General features: G+C 46.0%; 1 protein-coding gene across 8 annotated transcripts in view; it reads left to right on the forward strand.

Annotated features, from left to right (window-relative positions):
- The window catches only part of STAG1 (STAG1 cohesin complex component), a 391,540-nt gene that overhangs the window by 232,781 nt on the left and 144,387 nt on the right, over window positions 1-14,372 (forward strand). For all 8 annotated transcript variants that reach the window (XM_065557025.1, XM_065557022.1, XM_065557021.1 and 5 more), the window contains 2 exons: window positions 8,311-8,425; window positions 11,367-11,484. In XM_065557025.1, coding sequence (XP_065413097.1) covers window positions 8,311-8,425; window positions 11,367-11,484 — 233 coding nt within the window. The remainder of the gene's footprint in view (window positions 1-8,310; window positions 8,426-11,366; window positions 11,485-14,372) is intronic.

Consider the following 14,372-nt stretch of genomic DNA (forward strand, 5'->3'; position numbering starts at 1 on the left):
CTCAAGGCTTCGGGGGGTAAGACTCCACAGATCCAGGACGACCTAGGGGAGCAAGTTGCTTGACTACCAATGGACGTGGAGGTTCCCATGGCACCGGCATCGTCCTCGTCGTCGCCAGACGAGGCTATCATGGGGCCCCCTCACCCAGTTCCTCAGGATGACACCAAAGCACAGCAGGAGTTTTTGAAGAGGGTCGCTTCCAATCTGGGGCTTCAGGCAGAGGAATTGGAAGAGCCCTTGGACTCTCTTTTTGACGTCCTCTGTTCCTCGGCTCCTGCTAAGGTGGCTCTACCCCTTCATGAAGGGATTTCTAAAATCACTAATGCCCTGTGGCAGCCTCCTGCTTCCCTGGCACCTATCTCTAAAAGGACTGAACGCAAGTACTTTGTGCCAACCAAAGGGCATGAGTACTTATACTCCCATTCAGCCCCCAATTCACTTGTGGTCAAGGTGGTTAACCACAAGGAGAGGCAAGGACAACCCGGGGCCACCCCTAAAAATAAAGACTTGAGGCTGGATCTCTTTGGACATAAGGTTTATTTGTCTTCCAGCCTTCAGCTCAGAGTGGCCAACCACCAAGCCCTCCTTGGCCAATATGACTTCAGATGAGGCAAGCCATGGCCGAGTTCGAAGGGTCGTTCCCCGAGGCTTCCAAGAAAGATTTCCGAGAGAACTTCGATGAGGGCATGACCGCAGCCAAGGAGGCCCTTCAGGCGGCGTCAGACACTGCTGATGCCTGCGCATAGCTTCCGCTGTCTCCATGCGGTGAGCCTCCTGGCTGCTCCTCTCTGGGTTGTCCACTGAGGCCCAGCAGGCAATGCAGGACTTGCCCTTCAACAGCCGAGCCTATTTGCGGAGCAAAATAACAGCAAGTTGCATGGCCTCAAGGACTCCTGCACCACCCTGAAAACCCTGGGTCTCTACATCTGGGGGAACTACCCTCGGCAGGACCAGCCGCACAAACGAGCCAAGGACTACAAGTGCCACCCGACTCCATCCTCTGCCCAATTGGGCTCGACCCGTAACAAGCAAGGGGCCAAATGGGCATTTTGACGGTGCGCCTGAGGGCAACCTACTAGACTGTTCCCCGGATCCATCTTTCCCAGTGTTCTCCAACCACCTTTTCTTTTTCCTCCCTGCTTGGACCGCTATAACTTCAGACCGCTGGCGGCTCAGCACAGTGGAGCAGGGTTATACCCTTCAGTTCCTTTCTACCCCAACTTCCCATCCACCTTCCCCGTCCCTCTTCAGGGACCTTTCTCACGAGTCTCCTGGCGCAGGAGGTAAAGGAGTTACTACAGCTGGGTGCGGTGGAAGAAGTTCCTCTCAAGTACAGGTTCTATTCCCTGTACTTTTTAATCCAAAAGGCCAACAGTGGTCTACGGCCCATCCTGGACCTGAGAGACCTCAACAGGTACATGAAGAAGCGAACGTTCCACATGGTCTCCCTGGCGTCTATCATCCCCTCCCTGGATCTGGGAGGCTGGTATGTCACCCTCGACTTGAAGGACGCATACTTCCACATAGCGATCTTTCAAAGACACAGACTCTTCCTCCAGTTTACGGTGGGCCCCCACCACTACCAGTTTGTGGTCCTCCCATTCAGCCTGGCAACAGCACTGAGAATATTTACCAAGTGTATGTGAGGGGGGAGGGATAGCTCAGTGGTTTGAGCATTTGCCTGCTAAACCCAGGGTTGTGAGTTCAATCCTTGAGGGGGCCATTTAGGGACCTGGGGCAAAAAAACAACCACCACCTGTCAGGGACAGTACTTGGTCCTGCTAGTGAAGGCAGGGGACTGGATTCAATGACCTTTCAAGATCCCTTCTAGTTCTATGAGATAGGTATATCTCCATATATTATTATTATAGTGGTAGATGCTTACCTCAGGCGCCGGGGTATCTAGATCTACACATACCTCAATGGCTGGTCAAGGACAGCTCTAGATCTCAAGTCCAAAGAGATGTCGCAGTGCTTCAAGCCACGTGCTGCTCCCATGGGCCTCCTGGTAAATGACAAAAAGTTGACGTTCATGCCAATGCAGAGGATAGAGTTCATTGGAGTGGTCCGGAACTCGACCTGCACCAGAGCGTTCCTGCTGCTGGAAAGGTTCCAGACATCATGGAAGTTTCCATGTTCCCCCTGACTAAGGCCAAGGTCTGTCTGCGTCTGCCGCGTCACATGGCAGCGTGCACTTGGATGCGGCCCATGTAGCAATGGCTGGGAACGGTCTATTCCCAGTTCCGGGACCCCCTGGAAAAGATTATATCATTTCCCGGGCGATACTTACCTCGCTGCCATGGTGGACCGACTGAAGGACAGTCCTGGAGGGAGTTCCGTTCGACAACCCCCCTCAGTCCATCAAGTTGCTGCCGGACGTCTTGGACCTTGGCTGGGGGGCGCATCTTGGCGACCTCCACATATGGAATGTGGTCCCCGGAGGAGACGAAGTTGCACATAAATGTCAAAGAGCTCAGAGCCATCCAGCTGGCATGGGGAGTCTTCCTACGCTACCTGTTGGGCAAGGTGGTGCTAGTCCTGACGGACAATACAGCCTCAATGTTCTACATCAACAGGCAAGGGGGAGCGTGCTCGTCAGCTCTCTGTGAAGAGGCACTCCATCTATGGGACTCCTGCATCAGCCAGGAAATCCACCTGGAAGCTTGTCACCTTCCCAGCATCAAGAATATGCTGGTGTACCTGCTCAGCAGGGACTTCTTCTCTCACCACGAGTGGTCGATCCACCTGGAAGTAGCCTGCATGATCTTCCAGAGGTGGGGAATTCCCCAAGTGGACCTGTTCGCCACCAGACAGAACAGGAAGTGCCATCGTTTCTGTTCTTGGCAAGGTCTGAGCGGGGAATCCATCTGTGACACCTTCCTTCTGTCATGGTCAGGGGACTGATGAACGCATTCCCGCTGATTCTGCTCATCAGCTAGGTACTGACAAAGATCAAGAGAGACAAAGCGCAGATTATCATGATCACCCAGGAGTGGCCTCACAAACACTGGTTTGGCACACTCATGAGCTGGGCACATGACCTCTCCCTGGCCCCTGCCCAACCATCCGAACCTGCTGTCACAGGACCACAGTTGGCTATTGCATCCCAGTCTCACATCCTTGCACCGCTCAGCCTGGATGCTGCGTGACTGAACTCAGAGGAATGGATCTGTTCGGGTATGGCCTAACAGGTCCTCCTAGAGAGAGTAGGAAGCCCTCAACCAGAGTGATTTAGCTGGCCAAGTGGACGAGGATTTCACTCTGAGCTTCTGAGCATGGCATCTCTCCCTCATGTTCTTCCATTCAGTCCATCTTGGACTACCTGCATCACCTAAGGAACCAAGGTCTAGCACATTCCTCCATTATAGTGCACCTCGTGGCCATCTCCGCTTTCCATCCTCCTCCAGGGTCAGACAGTGTTTTCTCATGACATGACGGTCAGATTATTGAGAGGCCTCAAGAGACTCTTCCCACAGGTGTGGACCCCTGTCCCACAATGGGATCTTAACTTGGTCCTCTCCAGGCTCACGGGTCCGCCCTTCAAGCTGCTGGGCTCCTGCCCCCTTTCCTACCTGTCATGTAAAGTCTCTTTCCTGGTGGTGGTGACGTCAGCGAGATGAGTTTCTGAGGGTACGTCTACAGTACGAAATTATTTTGAAATTATTCTATTCGAATTTTCGGAAGCGCTTTTATACATTTGGTCTTGCGTGTCCCCATTAAAGCGTGTGAATTCGGTGGAGTGTGTCCACAGTACCGAGGCTAGCATCGAATGTCGGAGCGGTGCACTGTGGTATCCCACAGTTCCCGCAGTCCCCGCCGCCCATGGGAATTCTGGGTTAAGCTCCCAGTGCATGATGGGGCAAAAACATTCTCGCGGGTGTTTCTGGGTGTGTGTCATCAGTCGCTCCTCCCTCCATGAAAGCTATGGCAGACAATTGTTTCGCGCCTTTTTGGCGTGCAGACGCCATACTGCTTTCAGCAGACGGTGCAGTACGGTGCACCGCTTCTCTCCTGGTACTATGAATCCACCTCGCATTTCCTCTCATCTTTCTATGTAATCTCCATAAGTATCTACTCTTTCTCTTCCTCATCGACCGCTTCCGCTGCCAACTCTGTTCAGCCATTGTGAACCGAGCAGCACAGCTTCCGCCGCCAACTCTGCTCTCCCGCTCTTGCCACGCTACCGAACTTCTCCATGTTGTCTGTCCTGGTCTCCCGCCTCCGTGAAAGCTACAGAAGACAACCATTTCCCACCTTTTTTCAGCTATCGTGAACCAAACAGCACCTCTTCCGCTGCCACTCTGCTCTCCTACATTTCGCACCCTTTTTCCAGGATTATCCGTGCAGGCGCCATAGAGCGGCAAGCATGGAGCCCGCTCAGATCTCCACTGCAGTTTTGACCATTGTAAATACCTCGTGCATTATCCAGCAGTATGTGAAATACCTGCAAAACTGGGCGAGGAAGCGATGACAGCGTGATTACTATACTGATGAGGATATGGACACAGACATTCTTAGAAGCATGGCATGTGGCAATTGGGAGATCATGGTGGCATTAGGCCATGTTCATGCCATGGAACACCGATTCTGGGCCCGGGAAACAAGCACAGACTGGTGGGACCGCATAGTGCTGCAGGTATGGGATGATTCCCAGTGGCTGCAAAACTTTCGTATGTGTAGGGCCACTTTCATGGAACTTTGTGACTTGCTGTCCCCTGCCCTGAAGCGCAAAGACACCAAAATGAGAGCAGCCCTCACAGTTGAGAAGTGAGTGGCCAAAATAGCCCTGTGGAATCTTGTAATGCCTGACAGCTATAGGTCAGTCGGGAATCCGTTTAGAGTGGGCAAATCTACTGTGCTGCAAGTAGCCAATGAAATCATTGACCAGCTGCTATCAAGGGTAGTGACTTTGGGAAATGTGCAGACCATTGTGGATGGCTTTAATGCGCTGGGGTTCCCTAATTGTGGCAGGGCAATAGGCGGAACACATATCCCTATCTTGGCCCTGGAACACCGGGGCGGCCAGTACATAAACCGCAAGGGGTACTTTTCCATGGTGCTGCAAGCACTGGTGGATCACAAGGGATGTTTCACTGACATCAACGTGGTATGGCCGGGAAAGGTGCATGACGCTCGCATCTTCAGGAACTCTGGTCTGTTTGAACAGCTTCAGGAAGGGACTTGCTTCCCAGACCAGAAAATTACTGTTTGGGATATTGAAATGCCTATAGTTATCCTCGGGGACGCAGCCTACCCCTTAATGCCATGGCTCATGAAGCCATGCACAGGCACCCTGGACAGTAGTAAGGAGCAGTTCAACTATAGGCTGAGCAAGTGCAGAATGGTGGTAGAATGTACTTTTGGACATTTGAAAGTGCACTGGCACAGTTTACTGACTCTGTTAGATCTCAGCACAACCAATATTCCAATTGTAATTGCTACTTGTTGTGTGCTCCACAATATCTGAGAGAGTAAGTGGGAGACGTTTATGGCAGGGTGGGAGGTTGAGGCAACTCGCCTGGAGGCCAATTTCGCACAGCCAGATAACAGAGCGATTAGAAGAGCGCAGCAGGGCGCGCTGCGCATCAGAGAAGCTTTGAAAGCCAGTTTCATGACTGGCCAGGGTATGGTGTAACAGTTGTGTTTGTTTCTCTTGAAGTTACCCGCCCCCTATATATATATATATATATATATATATATATATGAAAGGAAATAAAATCACAATTGTTTAAAAACCGTTCTTTATTATTTGTTGCACAACTCACTAAGAGAAATCAGAAGGTAGACCAGGGGAGTGGGGTGGGGGGTATTGGGTTAGGGGGGTGGAGGAGGAGGGAAGGACAAGTCCAGAAACTAAATCAAAAGTTCGCATATGTCAGCTTTCTGCTGCTTGTGCAATCCCCTGGGGTTGAGTGTGAGAGTCCCCGTAGCCTTCCCCACCCCCGTGTTCTTGGGTGTCTGGGTGAGGAGGTTATGGAACTTGGGGAGGAGGGAGGGCGGTTATACAGGGGCTGCAGCGGCAGTCTGTGGTCTTGCTGCCTTTCCTGCATTAGATCCACCATACAGCGGAGCATGTCAGTTTGCTCCCCCGTGAGCTTGACCATAGCATCCTGCCTGCTCTCATTGCATGAGTCCCTCCTCTCTTCATGTTCATTTAACGCTTTATGGTACTCCGCAATTGTTTGCTTCCACGCATTCAGCTGAGCCCTATCAGTGCGGGAGGACTGCATAAGCTCGGCAAGTAGATAGGGGCTGCATTGTAACATTTGCACCTGCGGGAGGAGAAAAAGGGAGGTAGTATTTTAAAAGATACATTTTAGAGAACAAAGGGGCGACACTTTCTCAGTGAAACAGGCAATTCATAGTACATAGTACATGTTCTTTCTGTACAAGGTCGCATTTTGCCTCTTATACTGAGTGCCTGCCACTTTGGTGTGAGTAAGCCATCATACGCGGCCGGGCAACAGAATTCAGCTTGCAGGTAGCCATGGTAAGCCATAGGGGCACGCAGGGTTCTGCTTCTTCCGCATTCATTTCAGTGCTTTCAAACTGCCAGGCCCCCTTTCCCATAGCAAGCAATGCCTGGTGGGTTTGCCATATAAAAGGGCCTGCGGGCTCTCTGGGATGATTGTTTCACACAGCGCACCCCCTTCCCCCTGCACCCTCCCCCCGCACCCACCGCGTGGCTCCGATGAGGCTCTGAACAGGGATGAGCCCTTTAAACTAAACGCGAACAGTCCAGCGCAGCTGGGTTTGCCCCCACCACGTGGCTCCATCAGGCTCTCACTCACCAGAAGTGCCTTCTCCAGGGTCATGGTCTGGGAGCCCGCCTTGGGAGTGTGGGGAGGCTATTGGCTCCAGCGTTAAGAATAGTTCCTGGCTAGGGGGAAGTTGGATTCCCCACTTGCCACCTGTGTGCTGTCCTACTCCTCCTTCTCTTCGTCCTCCAATAACTCATCCTCCTCGCTCCATGCAACTCCCCCCTTTCAGGTGTCATGGACAGTGATGGGGTAGTGGTGGCGTCACCCCCCATAATTGCATGCAGCGCACAGTAGAAGTGGCATGTATGGGGCTGTGACCTAGAGCACCTGGTTGCCTCCCTGGCTTTTTGGTACACTTGCCTGAGCTCCTTGATTTTTGTACGACACTGTTCTGTGTCCCTGGAGTAGTCTCTTTCCGTCATGGCCCTGGAGACTTTAGCATAAGTATTTGCATTTCTTTTTTTGGAACGTAGTTCTGCCATAACAGATTTGTGTCCCCAACATGCGATGAGATCCAGTACGTCCCATTTGGACCATGTTGGAGCTTGTCTGCGAACCTGGGACTGCGTCGTCTTGTGATGGTGGACTCTGCATGGTCGCCTGTGATGGTGGACTGTGCTGATGGTCACCTGCGCTGATGGTGACCAAATAGGAAATGAAATTCAAAAGTTCCCGGGGCTTTTACTGCCTACCTAGCTAGAGCATCAGAGTTGAGAGTGTTGTCCAGAGCGGTCACAAGGGAGCATTCTGGGATAGCTCCCGGAGGCCAATAACGTTGAATTGCGTCCACAGTACCTGTGACCCGGAACTACGATCTCGATTTAGCGTTACTCCACTTGCTGAGGTGGAGTACAGAAATCTGATTAAAGAGCTCTTTAAATCGGAAAAAAAAAACATTTTGGTCGTGTGGACGGAATCCGTTTTATTTTGAATTAACTCGGCTAATTCTGAAATAACCGCGTAGTGTAGACCAGAACTGCTGTACGCGGTCATCTACTAGGACAAGGTTCAGTTGCAGCCACACCCAGCCAGTGTGCACAAAACTAAGTAAAAGTGAAGATTAAAAAACATACAAAGGTTGGACTGTAACTCATTTTTATCCTCAATATTTTTATGAAATAAAGGTCAGTAGTGGTGGGGGGAAAACAGCCTCCTTTCATAGTTAGCATTTTGCTTAAATACTTGAGTTCAATTTATGATTGTTAAAGCTGGCTGCAATCCAGTTTAGAGCCTCCTACAGTTAGTTCTTAAATTGGTAGTGTCACAATAACATTGTTTTTCAGCAAGATAGCCATACCATCACAAGACTTAAAACTTTAAAATACCAGCTATAATACAAACATTTTACACCAGTACATTTCATAATTTTTTCATTGTGTGAAGTGCTTCTGGCCCTGTGGAGCTGAACAAATGCAGTTTGTTTGTTTATTGAGGGGAATGTTTTTTTGTTTTTTTTTAATTGTATTTTATGAATTAACATGTTAGCCATAATGTTGAGCAAACAAAGCTGTTTAATATAAATATTATAACTCCTGTTACTTATTTCTAGACTGTTCAGCAGGCATGACCCCCAGGCAGAAGAAGCATTAGCGAAGAGGAGAGGACGGAACAGTCCAAATGGGAACCTCATTAGGATGTTGGTTCTTTTCTTTCTTGAAAGTGAGGTAAAAACAATTCTGATATCAATTTTATATATTTAGCAAAACATGAAACTTATTTAAGGTGATTGATCAACTTTTACAAACAGGTTTTAATGCTAGTGACACCATATGAATTTGATCCCCTTCTCCTTGTCCGTAAAGTAAACTCAAACCAATATCCTCCCTAGGATTTCTTTTACTCTTGCCTGGCTTCAGTGTAATCAACTCCGCTCTCCCCACTCTGGCTACTATAGTTCACCAGAACGTATATTTTGGTGGTGCCTATTGCAGGACAAACTATAAAAGAATGAGTCTGTGGAATGTGCTTTAAAAAAAGGAAGCAATCATATTTTCTGGGTAACTTTATTTTAACCAGTCACAAAAGAGAACAAAATCTAATTGAAGTCTCACAGCTTGAGTGTCTTCCAGATGCTCTTTGAAGGCATTTATTTATTTATTTATCTAATGGTCACACCAAATGTGTGCTAGTCACTTTCCAGACATTAAAGAAGTCTGGTGCCTATTCCAGGGAGCTCACAATCTAAAGATAGATAGACAGACTACTAGGCAGAATATAGTAACAGGAGAACAAAAACAAGGCAATGTATGTACAAATCAATGCCATTCACTGTAAGCTGCACAGCAGAAATTGGTCTTAAAGGGGACTTAAATATGAATTGGGTAGCAGCCTTCTGATGGGTTCAGGAAGGTTGTACCATGTATAGGAAGTTGCATGATCAAAAGCATGGAGGTGACTGTAAGAAGCTGACAAACAGACAAGCCTGGGAACATTGGTGGAGTGGAGGGATAGAGGCAGAATGAAATTTGAAAAGGGAGGGACAGAAATGTGGAGAGCTTTGAAGATGATGACAGGAAGCTTGATTCAATAGTAAGTAGATAACAAAGGAGGGATTGGAAGAGGGGAATGACATGATCAAATCTGTGGACAAAGAAGGGCAATGTTTGTGTTTGAGAAGCCAAAAAGGAGGGTGTTGCAGTAGCATAGGTAGGATATAATGACGGCTTGTACAAGAGGTTTGGTTGTGGGAGTGGAAAGAAACAGATGATCTTAGCGATATTGAGAAGTCAGAAGGGGAAAGATTTGAATGTAGTCTGATGGGTGTTAACATCTCCCAGAAAGCCACAAGTAGTCACTGGGGATCAAGGAGCCATGAGTGCAGCCTTTAGTGAGATACTTAACTTATAACGTGGGCCACTGCTGTCTACACTGGTTTCTGCCACTGGAAGGTTTTGAAGCATAGCCCTATGTGGAGTAGATTGCCATATCTCATCTTGGTTTGTGGTGGAGAGAGATATGTATGTGTCCTCGGCATAAAATGATTGCTGAAGCCAGGTGGGTTGATGAGATCTCCCAGAGACAGGGTTTACAGTGAGAAGAGAAAGGTCTAAGGGCAGAATCTTGGGTAACCTGCACACAAAGCAGAAGGGAGGAGGAGGCTCTGCCAGAAGGACACTAACAGAATGCTCAGAAAAATGTGAATATGTGCCTCAAAGTAATTACAGCAAAAATCATTGAAAAATAAAAATATAAGGAAATGGGTTTATTTGCTTGCTTCTTCCAGGAGAGAGGCCTCTAGAGCCTGATTCTTTCTATGTCTCTCCCCTGGTCTGTCAAAGGTGCTGTTCTTATACATTCCTCACATTCCATCAGACCTTGCTGGAAGCTAGGTCTACTGTTATGGCAGCCATGATGAGCTTCAGTTCCCAATGTGCTTTGCTCCCTTGAATCTCAGAGAGATTACAAAGTGCCAGCCTTGTCCCTCCTCACTGAGGAGAGAGAATTTAGCTCATAGAACTCTAGCCTTGGTCCCTAAAGCCAGGTTCAGCACCATTACTTGGTAATTAGTTAAATCAGCATGCTGTGGTGTTACTTGTTGATAGTAGTTCATGATTGTCTTACAAGTCAGTGGAAGCTAATGTCTATTCTTTCCAGAATGATTTTTCTCAGTATAACTGAATGCTATTATTATAAAGAAACTTCTGATGGGATTTTCAGAAACACTCAACATTGACTTAATTCTGTGCCCATTGAGGTAAATGAGAGTTTTACCATTATTTTAAGTAAGACGCGAGTTAGGCCAATGCCGAGCAGTTTTGAAAGTATTGTGCATTATGTATCCAGATCTCAGAGCTACATTCAATAGCTATTTGGTTCCTGTTCCGTGTCAATGCTGAAAAATGGATAGGTCTCCACACAAACTGAAAAATCTTTATAATAATTTCTTGTCCATAAATAGTGCCCTCCCTCCTAACATTTTTAAACATTTCTTAGATGAATATATCAGGTCCAGTTGCTGTTGTTGAGCTATGTTGTTAAACAGTAGTTCATTAGTTTTAAACTTTTAGCAGTATAGTTGTAAAGTGTTATGTTGAATGAACACTGTTGTGTAATTTTTCATTATTACAGTATATATTATGATACTTAAGATGTATACTATATTAAAACTAACATGAAATTCCCTATGCCTATTACATACTGTTAATAAAAGAAAAATAAACATCTTGATAGAATGTTCCATCCCCCCTGCATGTCCACTATTATGACACCTTAACTCTACAGAAAAGTGTGACAAGCATTCTAATGGGATTGCGGGTTAGACAAGATGACCCTTGCAGTCCCCTCTAACCCTGTGATTCTATGATTCTTCTCATGTCATGATATAAGCCTTGACTTGGAAGACACCTGCAAGTAGAGTGTTATATCAGAAAAGAACCCTCATTTCTTTCTCCCACTCCACTCACCCTTTCCATAAAATAAAAGTTTCACTCTGGTTATGCAGTTACATGTCTTTTTGTTGGAAAGTGGACCTTCCAACATTAATTTCAAATGTAGTTTTCCTTCTTAGTGACACAAGAACACTGTCCTCACTCAAACCATTATAATAGTTGATGAAGCCATGTTTGAACCAGAAAGCTTTATTGACATTTGACTTGTTATTTCTAGTTGCACGAACATGCAGCTTACTTAGTGGATAGTTTGTGGGAGAGCTCTCAAGAACTACTGAAGGATTGGGAGTGCATGACAGAATTGCTACTGGAAGAACCAGTTCAAGGAGAAGAAGGTATTTGTGTCATTTTATTAAATACATTAAATTGATGTAATAAAATACGGTTAATTCTTAATAAAAATGCTGTTAATCTTTGGATTATATGAATGTCTGTTTCCTATCCTACATTTAGAAGTGATATGCAAAATGGAGATATTATATTTTAATTAATCTGATTTTTTGGGAGGAGTTAATGCAAATTTTCAAGTAGAAGGCAGCACATTGAATGGGAACTGCCTTAATGCGTTCTCAAGACACAGTGATCAAAGGGACAAGGTTTTTTTGTTTCATATTTAATTGAAACAATGGCATTACTAATCGCTCACTAGTTTTCATCTTACTGTTTTCTTGCCTCCTTCATTCTGACATTGTCTGCAGTTAGAGGTCAGCACCTTCTTTTCTTATCTGAACAGTGATGTGAGTAGCATGTTATTGGGCACTTTAAACTGGGTAATTATAATAATAATATGGCTTTGAATAGAGCCAATACTTCAAGTGATAATTATTGAATTTAGGGGTTTATATAAAACATTGCTTTATGAACAACAATTATATTGCAAAAAACAGCTATGTTGAGAAAAGGGGGGGAGAGGAGGAGAATGGAATCTTGCTGCTGAATTCCTTTGCTGAATCTAGTGTAATGAATGAAATAAGAATAGATGCCTGTGTTTGTGCATACCATCATGGGAATATATGTTAACAATAGACTTTTGTCAAGCCTGAAAGACAATACTTTCCAAATACAGTTCTTCTGTATCTCATTGAATTCCTCTATTGGTTTTTCTGACAGTGTCATTAGGAAGTCTACAATCCGAACAATCTGTTAATGAATATTAACATATTGCTCTTTGGTTTACAACTAAGAACCGTTGCTAAGTTCAGTTTCTCTCCTGTGATGAAATCCACTCAGGAGGGGCCATCCAGGAGTATGCTCCCTGATTTTGTGGACCATGCACTGGCCCCAGTACAAGCTAAGGGCCAGATCTATCTTATGCCAGCTGGGATTCATGCAATAGAGCTGTGCTCCACTTCTTTCTATTTCACTTTCTGTTCTATTTCATTAATTCATGGTGGCTGAATGCACATAATATGGTTGCAATTGGCTTGATCACATCGTGGGGTCTATACACCCCTCAAATCCAGGGCAACACAGGCTGCTGTTGCCCAGCCATACTCTGACTCTTCTCTGAGGAGAAGAGATCATTCTTCTTCTTGTCCTCTGAGGAAGAGGACTTACAAGACTGATCGGAGCCATTCCAGAGTGTGGAGAGATTCCACCTCTTCTAAAAAAAAAGTGCAGGCCATAATCAGGATTGGTTGAGTATGCAGGATAAAGCAGGGCTGTCTACCTGCTTTCTTGTATTGAGACAAGATCAATTAATCACCACACAGTCGACTCTGGTACTATTTGCGGGTCATCCCTCAAGTTCAGTACCAAAAACATCAGTCTCAGCATCAACCATATTGATCCCACAGTCTTATCAGGCAACATCAGACTTGCTCTACCTCTTTTTTTAATTCAGGAGTGTTCAGCTGTGGTAGTTTCTTCTGCAGCCTTGGGCAAGCAGCCAATTTGATTCTCCTTTCGAGGACAGCATACCGCTCGTCAACTTCCTGATTATATCCCGTCCATTTGGGGACAGGCTATCCTGCTTCTACAGGTTTTGGGAAACAGTAACTATGTACAAATGGATCTTAAGCATTGTGGGATAGGGATATGCCATCCAATTCCTGTCCATCCACCCTTTTCACCTCCTACCTCATCCCTTTTCAGGGAGCTCTGTCATGAGTCTCTGCTTCTTCAGCAGATTCAGACTCTGCTTGCTTTAGGAGCCATAGAAGAAGTTTCCCTTCAGCATCGAGGAAAGGGATTCTACTTACATTATTTCCTGATTCACAAGTCCAAGGGAAGAGTGAGATCTATTCTAACCTCCAAGGTCTCAACAAGTACATCAAGTATATGAGATTATGTATGGTAACCTTGCTACAATTATCTCCATATTAGATCAAAACAACTGGTTTTCTGCCCTCCATTTTCAGGATGCATATTTCCATGTAGTGATTTTTCCCAACCAACAGAAATGTTCTGAGATTTGTAGTGGCAGGTCAGCATTATCAATACACATTACTCCCCTTTGGCCTATTCTCAGCCCCATGTGTATTTACCAAATACATACATGTAGGGGCAGCCTATGTAACATTTTGAGGTGTAACCCAGACCAGTGAGAGGTTGTCACCGCTTGTCCTGTAATCCTGAGTGCCCTAAAATGCACTGATTATGGAGATCCCTGTCTGGACATTCCCAGTCACCATACAAACATGCACTAAGTATCTGTGTTTTAAGCAGCCCTGGTTCAGCATCTCTGACTTCAGCACCCTGCTTGTTACATCATAGCCACACTCTGATCTCCCTCAGCCTTGGTTACTACTAACTAAGTGATCCCAACACATCCCCAGTCCCAGATTTCCCCCAAACCGTCTGCCCTGAAATGTCCAGCCTTCTACTGGAACTTTTAGGGAAGTAAAAGTTGCTCCATTAAAGAGACAAAAACAAAGCAGTTTGTTGTTTTAACTGGAGATAACAATCACTTCAGTTCGAACACAGCACTGGCTTGGTTTAGATTAAATGTAAAACGTTTATTGGCAAAAAGAGAGAAGATTCTAAGTGAATTCAAGTGTAAGGAAGAAAGTCAAAAATGATTACAAGCGAATAAAAGTGAAAAATGCTTTCTAATGACTTCAATCTTGGTTCAAGGTAAGATTCTTACTACACTTTCTTCCAGTAAAATGGCTGACCACATCCTTGGTCAGAATCTCGTACAAAGTCCAAAATGCTCAGTTCCTTTGTCATCTTAGGTGAAAATGTAACTTAGGGTTCTTTGTCCCTCTCTTTTATAATCCTG

Source organism: Chrysemys picta, chromosome 9, assembly GCF_011386835.1.
Source record: "Chrysemys picta bellii isolate R12L10 chromosome 9, ASM1138683v2, whole genome shotgun sequence".
Classification (NCBI taxonomy): domain Eukaryota; kingdom Metazoa; phylum Chordata; order Testudines; family Emydidae; genus Chrysemys; species Chrysemys picta.